At 38.1% G+C, this 12,670-nt stretch overlaps 2 protein-coding genes across 2 annotated transcripts; one reads left to right on the plus strand and one right to left on the minus strand.

Annotated features, from left to right (window-relative positions):
- Positions 1-461: 461 nt before the first annotated feature.
- kif3cb (kinesin family member 3Cb) lies at positions 462-6,206 on the minus strand. Its single transcript, XM_084393325.1, has 8 exons — positions 4,534-6,206; positions 4,343-4,444; positions 4,125-4,247; positions 2,503-2,621; positions 2,288-2,404; positions 2,093-2,201; positions 1,480-1,637; positions 462-1,383 (listed from the first exon to the last, which is right to left on the minus strand). The coding sequence occupies exons 1-8, from the start codon at positions 5,968-5,970 to the stop codon at positions 1,275-1,277; spliced, it is 2,274 nt and encodes a 757-aa protein (XP_084249451.1). The 5' UTR covers positions 5,971-6,206; the 3' UTR covers positions 462-1,274.
- Positions 6,207-7,990: 1,784 nt separating this feature from the next.
- Positions 7,991-10,749, plus strand: slc30a1b (solute carrier family 30 member 1b). The gene is given in 3 exon segments (XM_084393809.1): positions 7,991-8,164; positions 8,166-8,728; positions 9,678-10,749. Coding segments are annotated over 3 exon segments (1,470 nt in total). The 5' UTR covers positions 7,991-8,111; the 3' UTR covers positions 10,532-10,749.
- Positions 10,750-12,670: the final 1,921 nt, after the last annotated feature.

Consider the following 12,670-nt stretch of genomic DNA (forward strand, 5'->3'; position numbering starts at 1 on the left):
TGTTATAATGCAATTCAATTCTTAAACGTTTAAGTGTACGATTGCCAAGCTAACCTTATTTTTTTCTGTTTCATCACTATAAGAACATGAACATGTATTAATAAAGTAAACAAGGTCAGTTTTGATTTCATGTTCACCTTAAGTGTACAAATAAAACATAAGCATGCGTGAAAAAGGTTAACACTGGCTCTTTTGCCTATAGTCTAAACTTGTGTTTAACCTCCCAGAGCTGTAATATACAGTCATATGAGCTATGGTATAATGGTCTTATTAAACCTTTTTTTTTTTTGTTCATATGGAAATATGTTTTTCAAACATCATATGGAGTCATGATTTGATATTCAGGTTTGTACAGTTCAGGATTTTAGTTATACTTATTTCAGCATGTCTTCGTGCTATAAGACCTCAGCTACTTCGAAGCGATACTTGTTATGTGATAAATATTGAGAGATCCGTTGTTTATGATACATTTATTGTTTGCATTTCTGTTCAAGAATGACATCACAAGCTTAAAAAGGATACACTAGCTTTTTTTCAAGTATACAGGAGACAATTGTGCTTAAAATAACTAAGCTTTGATGCTAACAAATTAAAGGGTTAGTGTACCCTAAAATGAAAATTCCGTCATCATTTACTCGCCCTCGTGTCGTTTCAAACCCGTTAGACTTTCGTTCATCTTCGGAACACAAATTAAGATCTTTTTGATGAAATCTGAGAGCGTTCTGTCCCTCCATTGACAGCTACGCAACTACCACTTTGACCCCTCAAAAAGTTCATAAAGAGATCGTAAAACGAATCCATATGAATTAAGCAATTTTATGAAGAGACGTGAATGCTTTGTGCAAAAAAACGTAATTTACCATTATTATACAAATATTAATCTCCAACACACGTTCACACAACGTCTGCTCTCGCGTCAACACAACACATATGCGTCTTAGTGCTCTCGTGAATGCGTGTTGGAGATTCATATTTTGTAAATAAAGTGGTAAATTTACCACTTCATAAACATCGCTTCATAAACATTTGCGTAGCTGTCAATGGAGGGACAGAAAGCTCTCAGATTTCATTCAGAAGATCTTCATTTGTGTTCCGAAGATGAAAGAAAGTCTTACGGGTTTGGAACGGCATGAGGGTGAATAAATGATTTTTGGGTGAACTAACCCTGTAAGATGACGAAACAGACAAATATCATTGCTTAAAGCTCATTAAAACAGTGCAAAGAATAATTAAGTGTGCTTTCTATGCTTGCAGGCGTAATACACTGTACAGGCTCATGGTTGGTAGGTTGCTGCACAAGCTCCCATTGCTGAGGCTGGGCATTGGGGCCCTGAGGCCCCAGAGCTGGCTGATGAAGAAGCAGACCGACTTGGCCCTTGGTACCTTGAGGAGGAAGAAAAGAGCAAGGTTTAAATGTGGACAATTCATTTTAGCTTTCTGTGTAGCAGCTGAATTATGTACGATATGCAGGGTACTCACCACGATCTAGCTTTCATGACCCGTGATGCAGTCGACTTCTTCCTATAATGGACAAAGTCACGAATCAAGTCTTGGGTTCTTATATCTGATCTCTGAAGATCCAAGGGCACCATGGTGGGTGGAGAAATGTCCAGCTCCAGAAGCATGATGTTCTCAGCCTGTGCCAACAAAAGATTTTTTTTTGTCAAAATAATATACACTACAGTTCAAAAGTTTGGGGTCAGTAATTTTTTTTTATTTTTTTTTTATTGATGAACAGTGACAGTAAAGACATTTATCATGTTACAAAAGAGTTCTATTGAACTTTCTATCCATCAAAGAATCCTGACTTTTTTTTTTGCATGGTTTCCATTATATTAAGAAATGTTTTGAGCACCAAATCAGCTATTTTAAATTGTATTAATACCTCACAATATTACTGTTTGTTTTGATCAAGTTTAAGTAGCCTCGATGAGCATAAGAAAAACATTAAAAACTCTTACTGACTCCAAACTTTTGATTGGTAATGTCTTTTTAAAATTCACAAAAATATTATTATTATCATAAAATGCTAATATTTTATTTCGTAATGATTGAACATTTAAAAAATGATTCATCTCTGTACAATACCAACCCTGTATCTAGAAGGAGACCCGGTTGCCACGGCAACTTGAGCATACTGACTAATTGGTCTCTTGTATCCCACTACAGAAGTTGGCCTTCGTCGAACAAGAGGGGAGTTACTGGAATATAAGAGAAAACAAAACATCATAAGAATATCATCCTCGTGGTCCTGTAATGTTTGGAACAATGTTGTTCTTTCACATACTTTTCTGAAGGGAGAAGAGGTAAGACTTTCCACTGGTCTTCCTCGCTATCAAAGTTGAGACGATTTATGATCTTATTCTTTTCCTCTGGAGGAATGAAGTTCTCAATTATCAGATTTCTGGGAAAAATGTGACAAAATCGAAACCATTCAGAGAGGAGCTTTGTCTTTTTGTAGTTTATTTCAGGACAAAACTGTGAGGGATAGGCGGGACGTACTTGAATTTCATCTCTCTTGTCAGCTCATTCATTGTCTGCTCCAGTTCCTGCCTCATTGTGACATGTTCATTGATGATATCGCCAATCTCAGACCTCACCAACTGCAGCTTACTGTAAAACTGAGAGGAGCAAGAGGAGGTCTTATATTTCACTAAAATATAAGACATACAGTAGCTGCTGTAATACATTAAACATGATTTATACAATGTACAGAACTGCAAATGTAACCATGTTACAAACGTAATTTAAAAAAGTGCATTCAAAGAACAAAAACTGACTGATAAAACACAAGCTAAACAAGCAATCTAAAGGAAGTATGTCATGTCCATGTTGGGTTCCAGAATTAAACAACTCCAATCATTTTCTCCATGAGGAATTGGATTTTTAATGATAACTTATAAACCTTTAGAGACAGACCTACTGTGAGCTATGAGGTTGTTAATCCATGGTATTTGCTTCTGCTAAAGCCATCAGCCCGCATTATTTCAGCTCATTTTTAAATTATCAGTGGAATTCCTGGTGAAAAACTACATAACCCATGATTCTCTACAGAAAATTATACCAATCAGAGAGTCGGAAAAGCAACATGTGCCAAAATAGCTCTTTAGCTCCGCCCACTGAAGCCCACTGAATGATGTAATCGTGTTGTTCTCTCTACACTCTCAAAATACTTAAATGTTTGTCTATATATATATTTTGCAATAAACTTAAAATATAGTTTTTATTTATATAATCAACATTTGTAAATGAGTAGTGTGTAAATGAGTAATTCCCCACTTGTGAAAGAAAGGTGATTAGGATGATGCAAGGTGATGAAGGCGGTTGCAAGCAAGTGGATAAATGGGAATACAGAAGTTGTCAGGGACTTTAAACGTCTTCACGGCGAACAGGAAAACTCATTGACTTTTACAGTCTACTGAAAAGAACTATTCTTTTCAACTTCCAGATTTTAAATAAAGACTGAAAGGGCTGTAGGAACATTAGTGATGGTGACATTGAAGTCATAGATGGTGTAGTTCATTCATAGCATTACTTTAGCTTTTCACTAAATTTGATTGTATTTAGGCTTCAAAATTCATAAAAGTTGTGTTAATTTGTGAAGATTATCTCGATGAACAAAACGTCTAAGAATCATAAACTTTTGTTGGTCACGGACCTTATTTTCTGCAATAATCCAAAAGCCAATAGAAACATCCTATTGGCTTTTTGTTGAGGGAACCAGGGTTATGCAATTATTGTACATTATCCAACTTGTTACATGAATAAAATGAATACCTGGGTATAAAATGATTTGAGCCAAAATGATTGAATTATGTGAGAAAACAAGAGACTATGAAGTGATAAGAAAGACATTAGCACAGTCTAAGAGATGTTTGTCTGTTTACAGTTTAGCAGTCATTTTAGAAAGATATGTGACTGCAGATTGCCATGACTGCCTAATCAGGATTGAGTATTCATTACAAGTCAGAATTGCGAGATATAAACTCGCAATTCTGACTATTTTCTGACTTCCCAATTGCAAGCTTATATCACGCAATTGTGAGAAAAAAAGTCCCAATTTTTTTTCTTCTGTGCCGGAAACGAGCTTCCATGGTGTGGAGATGAATTGTGACCTTACGCACCTTTCTAAGTTTCTTCGTCTTAAATTCCACCTCTTGCTGTAGAGTGGAGAACGTCTCTTTCAGTTCAATCGTCTCTTCATCTTGATCAAACATCAGCTGCTGCATCTCTCTTTCCTGTCTATCCTAGAAGGATTTATCACACACATATGAGATTCTAATCCTTAAAGGATATTTATGTTATCTAGATAGGCATATGTCTAATTTTGTACTACAGTTACCTGTTCAGCAATCTCCTGCCTCGTCAGTTCCAGCATTTTCTGCTGTTCATTGGTGTGGTCAATGATGTTTTTCCCTCCAACAAGAAGCTTACTTTCCATAGCCTACAAAAAACCATGGCACACAGTAATGATATGATTTATGAATGATATGGTGTATAATTTTCATGAGAAGTCATGTGGAAATAACTGACCTTGTATTTTTCAATAATAATTTCCATAGCTTGTTGCTCCTTCAGCAACTCTTCCACAGTCTTTGCTTTCATGTCTACCGTTCCAAGTTTCCTGCTAATATCTGGCTTGAAATTGGCTGAGGTCTTGGCCATCTGCTGCTTCCACCAATATTCCTCCACACTCTCCTCCCGAACCGTCTCAACGACCCCCACCTCTCCATCTCTCTGAGTTTCCACCTCTCCGCTACTCATACTTCTCGTAATCCTCATACTGTTTCTCCTCTTTCTCCTCCTTTCTTTTGCCAGCATCCCTCGTTCCTCGAGCTGTGCCTTTAGGCGGGCTATTTCCTCTTGGAACTCGCGGAGCAGGGCGTCTTTGGGGTCCTCGTTGATCTTTGGCTTGTTCCTGATGTTCTTTGCTCTGTTGGCGTACCTCAGTGTGGTGAGAGTCTCTTCGTAGTGGCATGAAGCTGGTCCAATGGTGGCCACCATAACAGTTTTAGCGTTGCCTCCGAGGGAGTCCTGTAACAGCCGGGTGAGTTTGGAATCCCGATAAGGAACATGGGTACTCTTCTCATCCACCAAAGCCGAAATAACATTTCCAAGAGCGGAGAGAGACAAGTTTATCTTCGTAGCCTCTTTAAGCCTTTGTCCCTGCACACCCGTTTTGCTTTGCCGCTCACTGCCGGCAAGGTCCACCATGTTTAACTTTCCGACACGAATGTGGTCCTTACCATCAATCCCCATTTCGCTGCATTCAATGGTTATGACAAAAATCGCATGAGATCTGGAGCTACGCTCGTTCATTTTGGTGAATCCGACAGATCTTGATTGGTTCCCCAAGTTCATGACATGTTCAATCTCCTTTATGTTCTTAGTCACCACACACGAGAGATCTTTGACATAGACGCCCAAGTCTGGATTTTCCTTGATCTCCATTTTTTTATTGTTGTCCTTGCAGAGGAGGTCTCGTATCTCTTCTTGGTATATTTCGAAGTAAGACACTCTCACGAGATACTGTTGGTTCTGAGATCTAGATATGTGAGTGAAAATATGCTGAAATGAATTTGGGATGACTCCCCTCGTCTCAGGGTTTGTGGGCACACCTTCCATTGTATATGTTTTGCCAGTGCCAGTTTGCCCATAAGCAAATATAGTTCCGTTGAACCCGTGCAAAACAGAGTCAATAAGAGGTTTACATGCATAGTCATACAAGTCGTATTGTTTTGAACCCACGTCATAGACGGCATCAAACGTGAATGATTTTACGAGGCTTCCGGATGATTTGGGATTACGCACGCTCACCTGTCCCAGTCTGACATCTACTTCAACAATTCTTTCTCGATTCATCGCCTCTTCCTTCTTGTTTAAAGGGCGGCACCGCACCACCACCTTAACCGCCTCAGATTTTTTGCCAATCGACATGGAGCGTGGTCGCAATAGGCTATTTCTCTTCATCGTTTTTATGATAAAGCCTTTACGTCTTTAATATTCTGCAGTGTTATGGACGCAAGGAACGGTTAAATAAAATACGCACATTCATATGCAGGCTACAAATGCGCGTTTGAATGCAGCAAAATGTATGTCCGTCACATGAAAAAGTGATCGCAGATCATCTTGGTCCAACGCCATCATAACAGTCCGCCCATGCATCGTGTCTCGCGCATCTCCTCTCAGTCTCCAGATCTGGCTGCACAGTGCACACGCCCTGCTCCTCACAGACAATAGGCAGAGCGCGCTCACAGGCGGCGTGATGCTGATAGGTAGATCGCGTGTTTTCTCTCTGCGTGAGGTGTGACGCATTCGGTGTGGGTTATAATTATTCAATGATAAGATTACTGGTGATTACGTTATTAGAAGTCAAGTCAGTATAATAGAGCACAATCATTGTATATGGCTTAACAGTTTAGGCCTATCAATAATTAGGTTATTTGACTAATAACCTTCATGATTGTTTGGTTTGAGACGTCAAGCCCTTTAATAGCTTAAAACATAATTGAGGTTAAGACTGATATAGGCCTACTTAAATTTACAATGGAAAAATGGCAACTATGAATTTTACCATGATGATGATACATTCCAAGCCTTATCTTATGTTTTTTATTTTTTATTTTTTTATTTTTATGAGTGCATACAGTGGCCATCTGTATAATGCATAATGTAACTGTAGGCACTAGTCTAATGTTAATATGTTAATATGGGCCTTCAGTGGCTACCAGTACCACCATATTTGACCTATTAAATCAGGACATCTTGTGTGTGTGTGTGTGTGTGTGTGTGTGTGTGTGTGTGTGTGTGTTTGTTTGTTTGTGTGTGTGTGTGTGTGTGTGTGTGTGTGTGTGTGTGTGTGTGTGTGTGTGTGTGTGTGTGTGTGTGTGTGGGTAGGTGGGTGGCCTGGTAAACCCTACATTATGGGGACAAAATGTCCCCCCAAAGATGGCAATATCCAAAATCCTTGTCCTTGTGGGGATATATTTTGATCCCCATGAGGAAAACATTTTATAAATCAGACTAAGTGACAAAAAAAAACATGTAATGTAAAAATACAGAAAGTTTTCTGTGATGGGTAGGTTTAGGGTTAGGGGATAGAATATACAGTTTGTACAGTATAAAATCATTATGTCTGTGGAAAGTCCCCATAAAACATGAAAACACATTCATGTTTTACACACTGTTTCACCCTTTACCAATTCAATTCTGTCAGATGTCCTGATTTGTATACATCTGAGAGAAATGTATATATAATGTGTGTGTGTGTGTGTGTGTGTGTGTGTGTGTGTGTGTGTGTGTGTGTAGGAGGAGGAACATGTTAAAAGAAAAGAATACAAAATGATTAAAAATTGCAATTGTAATTAATTTTTTACTAATGTATATTTTTATTATTTTCTTACAGCACCAGTGTCCGTGTCCCCCAAAATAAAATAAATAAAATAAAATAAAATAAATTAAAATATAGTCAATCCGAACAGATAGGCTATTAAATGTTATTGCAAAGTAGGCCTACTGGTTCAGAATTACAATAATTAAGTTTATAGGTAATGATGATCTTTCTTTATTGGCCTACTTTATTTCTTTTGTGTATAATGTATGCACACCTTGGAGTAATTTTCATTCATTTGCACTGATTGCTATGATTTGCATTGTTTTAACCGACAGCAGAATGTGTTCTCACACTGACCATGTGACTCCGACTCCAGCACACAGTTATATTCGGCCAATGGGGACGCATGGGACTGCGCGTCCCCGCTCAGACCGTGTGGAGAAGTTTACCGGTCCGGGTGCAAAGTCTCAAGTTTCGTTTAACTTCTCCTGGAGATTCACGAGCGTCTTTTATTCCATCCCCAGTCTATGGCGGCCGGTGTCTCTCTCTAATAAGTATGAATGAATGTTTCGCTGAGCTGAATTCTTTAGTGCGTGCGTCGCGCAACGGGTAATTCGCAAGTTGCCATTAGCAACAGAATTTACGCGTTTATTTTTAACATTAATCTCTTGTTTATGATAAACGTTCATGCCATAGACATCTAAACCTGTTTTTGTATGTTATTTTAAAAGACTATTCGCGAAACTAAATATAATTTTATTTGCCTTTAAAGACAAAAATGGGTTTGGGACAGAACCGTGTGCGTTTGCTGTGCATGCTGTCTTTAACGCTTTGTTGAAGTTGTGGTAAGCAGGATAACAGCATCTCTCGCAATGCTGTCAGACTCTTTTCATATGCTGTCGGATGTAATAGCCTTGATAGTGGCTTTGATTGCCGTGAGTTTTGCGGAGACAACTCAAACCACAAGTAAAAACACGTTTGGATGGGTCCGCGCAGAAGTGATGGGAGCTTTAGTGAACGCCGTGTTCTTGACGGCCCTCTGCTTCACTATTCTGTTGGAAGCCGTCGAGCGCTGCACACTGCCTCATGAGATTGAGAACCCACGCGTGGTCATTTGGGTCGGCGTTGCTGGTCTTCTGGTCAACGTACTTGGTCTTTTTCTGTTCCACGGACACGCGGGGTTTGGAGGGCACGGGCACTCTCATGGTGGTCACTCTCATCAGGGACACGGGCACTCTCACGGTGGTCACTCTCATCGGGGACACGGACACTCTCATGGTCACAACACAAAAAGCAGACATTATGAAAAACCAATAAAGGCGCATAAAGAGGAACACAATCTTATGATAAACAGCAACAGTTCTCAAGGAGATCAAACTTCTGATCTGAAATCAGGTATGTGTTAAAATTAACTTTTGTAAAAAAAAAAAAATTAAGTATAGCCTATGCTTTTTCATTATAATTGTATTTAGGCTACACTGCCCAGGCAAAAAAAGAAAGAAAAAAGTCACTGTTTGGATTTAAATAGGCAAATGCTTAATTGTGTATGCTTTTCATTTCTTAATCAACCATGTAGGACAGACACATCATGGCAAATCACCTCTTGATGGAAATAACATCACAAGTGTATTTCCATTGGAGGTGCATACATTTTTGGTCAAGATCTTGTATTGACTATGCAAGAGTTTAGGTTTAGTTAGAGTTTAATTCTTTCACAAATGAATCTTGGCTTTGTCATCCTGGAATATGGCCATGATGTGTCTTCCTACATGGTTGTTTAATAAATGAAAAGCTACACACTTCATCAATTAATGTTAAAAAACTGTTGCCAAACATATAAAATGCTAACATAATAATCACTCCAATAATTATCTAATCATAAGAATTCGATAATTTAAATCCAAACAGCGACTTTTTTTTCTTTCTTTTTTTTTTTTGCCCGCACAGTGTAATATAACACATCCATGTAAAATTAAGGGTTCTCACAGTCTTGAAAAACCTGGAAATATTGGGGAATTTTACATTTTTTATTGTCATAAAAAAAAAAAAAAAAAAAACATGGGAATTAATAAAAACCTAAACAGGATTTCACAGTCCTGGAAAATCTTTAAATATCAAAAGTATGATTTCAAGGCCTGGAAGAGTCATCAAAATGTACAATATCTTAAAAGCTTATTGAAATAAATTTGTGTAGCTATTTTGTAGTTAAATCTGTATCCAGACATCACACACGACTGGAAAAGTAATGGGAAAAAGTGTGGTGCTGTGAGTGCAATTTCTATAAATTTTCTGTTTTCCACTTTGTCTTTATTTTTATGATCACTTTGTGGTCTTCCTTTTTTAGACAGCCTGAACATCAGAATCACGACCAACGGCTCATTGGAGGACCTGGATCGCAGTTCTGAGTCGCAGCTGAACATGCGTGGAGTGTTTCTGCACGTGCTCGGCGATGCATTAGGTTCCGTCATTGTGGTAGTCAACGCCTTGATTTTCACTTTTGTGTGGACGCCGTGCCAAAGCGACGAAATCTGTTTCAACCCCTGCCGTAGCACCCACTTGACTGACCATCAACATGTTAATACCTCAGTCCTGCTGAGCATATCCAAACCGCACGACAGGACCCCAAGAACCGTGTCTGTAGCCGGACCATGTTGGGTGCTTTATCTGGACCCAATGCTGTGTCTAATAATGGTGTGTATTTTGCTCTACACAACTTTCCCTCTCCTGAAGGAGTCGGCTCTGATCCTCCTACAAACGGTACCCAAACAGATCGATATGCACAAGCTGAATGGGAAACTACGGAGCCTGGACGGTGTTATAGCCGTTCATGAACTGCACATCTGGCAGCTGGCTGGGTCTCGCATTATTGCAACCGCTCACATCAAATGCGCAGATCCAGCTACTTACATGGACATAGCCAAACGCATTAAAGACATTTTCCATGATGAAGACATCCATGCTACTACTGTTCAGCCAGAGTTTTCTTCCATTTCTGAAGGACCTGGTGATTCCCGGTGTGAGCTTTCCTGTCAAAGTCAATGCAAACCCAAACTATGTTGTAATCCGACTAAAAGGGCTAAACCAGAGTCGGAGCTGGCCAAGATTAAAGAAAAGACCTGCAGGCATGCTGTCGGATGGGCTGATCAGAAGGAAGTGGAGGAAACTGTACGTAGTACAGAGATGGAATCAACAGTTTAGGTCAAGAAGGACATTATATTGCGTGAGCTGCACATGACCACTTGCTCACAGTAGCAGGGAATGTGAGAGATTAGGGCAATTGTCTGGATTATTTCAAATCTTCTTATTGCACAAGTATGTCTCAGAGTGTTGGTTTTGTTGAACCCAAAAACATTAGATTCCATGCTGTGTTCTGCATATAAACATGATATATAAAAAACAGAATGCAATTTTTTCATATTACGTTTGTTGGTTCTTATTGCTGGCTATAGATAGATATTAAAGGGTACGTGATGTATTTGCAAGTAAAGACATATTGATGCATATTAATAGCAGATATTTTCCATATGTATTACACTATAATCTATTAATTATAATGATCATGCACTTTTGCCAACCAATAGAGGCGTATAGTAGTGGCCAAAAGTGATGTCCGGAGGGGATTGGTTTGGGGATTTATTTTTAATGACTCTACAAGTTTGATTAAACCATCAAAATATGATGAAAATATTTTATATTTTAACTATAAGGGTAGAACTAAATACTAAACTTGATTAATATTAAGACTAAATTATTTGACCAAAAAGTTGTAAACTACAACTAGCGTTTTTTTATTAGCCTATATATGCATAGAAAAGCAAAAAGCTCACAGGAAAAAGCATCCATTAACTACAACATAATCAGTTATTAATATTTCGTTGGTTCTCTCTTGTTTTTGCATGTGTTCATAATCATAATTGCTTTATATGACAGCCTGGACAAAAATAATGCACAGATAACACAAATGACTTCAAGCACAACTAATCTTAAGCACATTTTTTATAAATTAAGCAAAAAGTGAAGGTCAATTTTTCATCACTTTTGGCCACTACTGTACATGCTAAAATGACAATAAAAAATACAAGTTAGATTTTAAGCTGTCTATTGTGGCATCGTAATCATTTTGAAACATATTTGTGGATTATTTTAAAAATAAATATATAATGCTGTATTATATTTTTAAACTTATTTTATTTTCTGCTTTTATCTTCTCAAGAAAATTATTAAATTCCTCAAGACTATTAAACTCCTCAAGATTATTATTAAAATATACATGAATATTATAGGGTAATAGTGTTTTTTTTTTTTTTTTTATGCTGCAAAAGGACCTAATATTCTATTATTTGGTTGATGAGTCATGCATGTTAATGTGTCTGATGTAAAGTCGTCATTAAACGGAAGTTGCGTAATTTCTTCCCTATGTGACGTGCATATACATATATATCCAAATGAAATGGCTTTTCGCACAAGAAAAAATGTTGCAAAAAAGACCAATTGATTGGATGGTTGGATCGTTGTGGTTTCGTTGTCCTATTGGTCGATCTCATGTGAGTGACAGGTTGCCACGCCCTCACACCAGTAAACACATCATCAGACAAGAGATTTTGCTGCAAGAGGGAGGGGAGGTTATTTTGATAAAAAATTAAAAAAAACATTTTGATGTTCATAGATAAATCATTTATTATAAATTATAATGCAATATTGCATTAAGTCAAAGTCAATTTTGATTTCATGGTGACTTTAAACAGATGCAGCAGTCAGCGTTGTCCTCTCACACAAAATGGCAGCTTGTTCCTTGCACAGCTGTACAAACAGATCATGTCTTGAATGGACCTTGGAGCTACACTCACACATGAGCACACAATCACTGTGATAAGTATTTAGTGACTATGTTGAATTCTTTAAATAGATTTCTACTCTTGTATGGCCATATGATGGATCAGGGGATGTTTGTTGTGAAACAACAGTATTGGGATAAGGGTGGGGAGCTCTTAATGAGGACAGTGTGATGCAATCAGTAAAGCAGTGTGTGGGGCCCTGTTTCAAAACAATGGAGAATGGTTCTTATTCAGTCATTGCACAGTCTTCAAATCAATTCTCTATAGGATAAGAGACCTGATGCGTGTCTACTATTGTAACAATTAATAATTGATTGACCGTTATTGACAGCAATCACAAATTTAGCAGTCTTGTGCTGTTTGTGTTACTGTAAATCCGTAAGGAGTTTTTTGCTTTTTAAAAAGGTTAAAAGTGGAAAAGTTCAGTTGAACTGCTGAACTGAGAGTATGATGAAGGGGCTGGGGATGACAGAGCTTATCATGTGAGAATGGTCCCGAGTTC

This window comes from Rutilus rutilus (assembly GCF_951802725.1).
Source record: "Rutilus rutilus genome assembly, chromosome: 21".
Taxonomy (NCBI): domain Eukaryota; kingdom Metazoa; phylum Chordata; class Actinopteri; order Cypriniformes; family Leuciscidae; genus Rutilus; species Rutilus rutilus.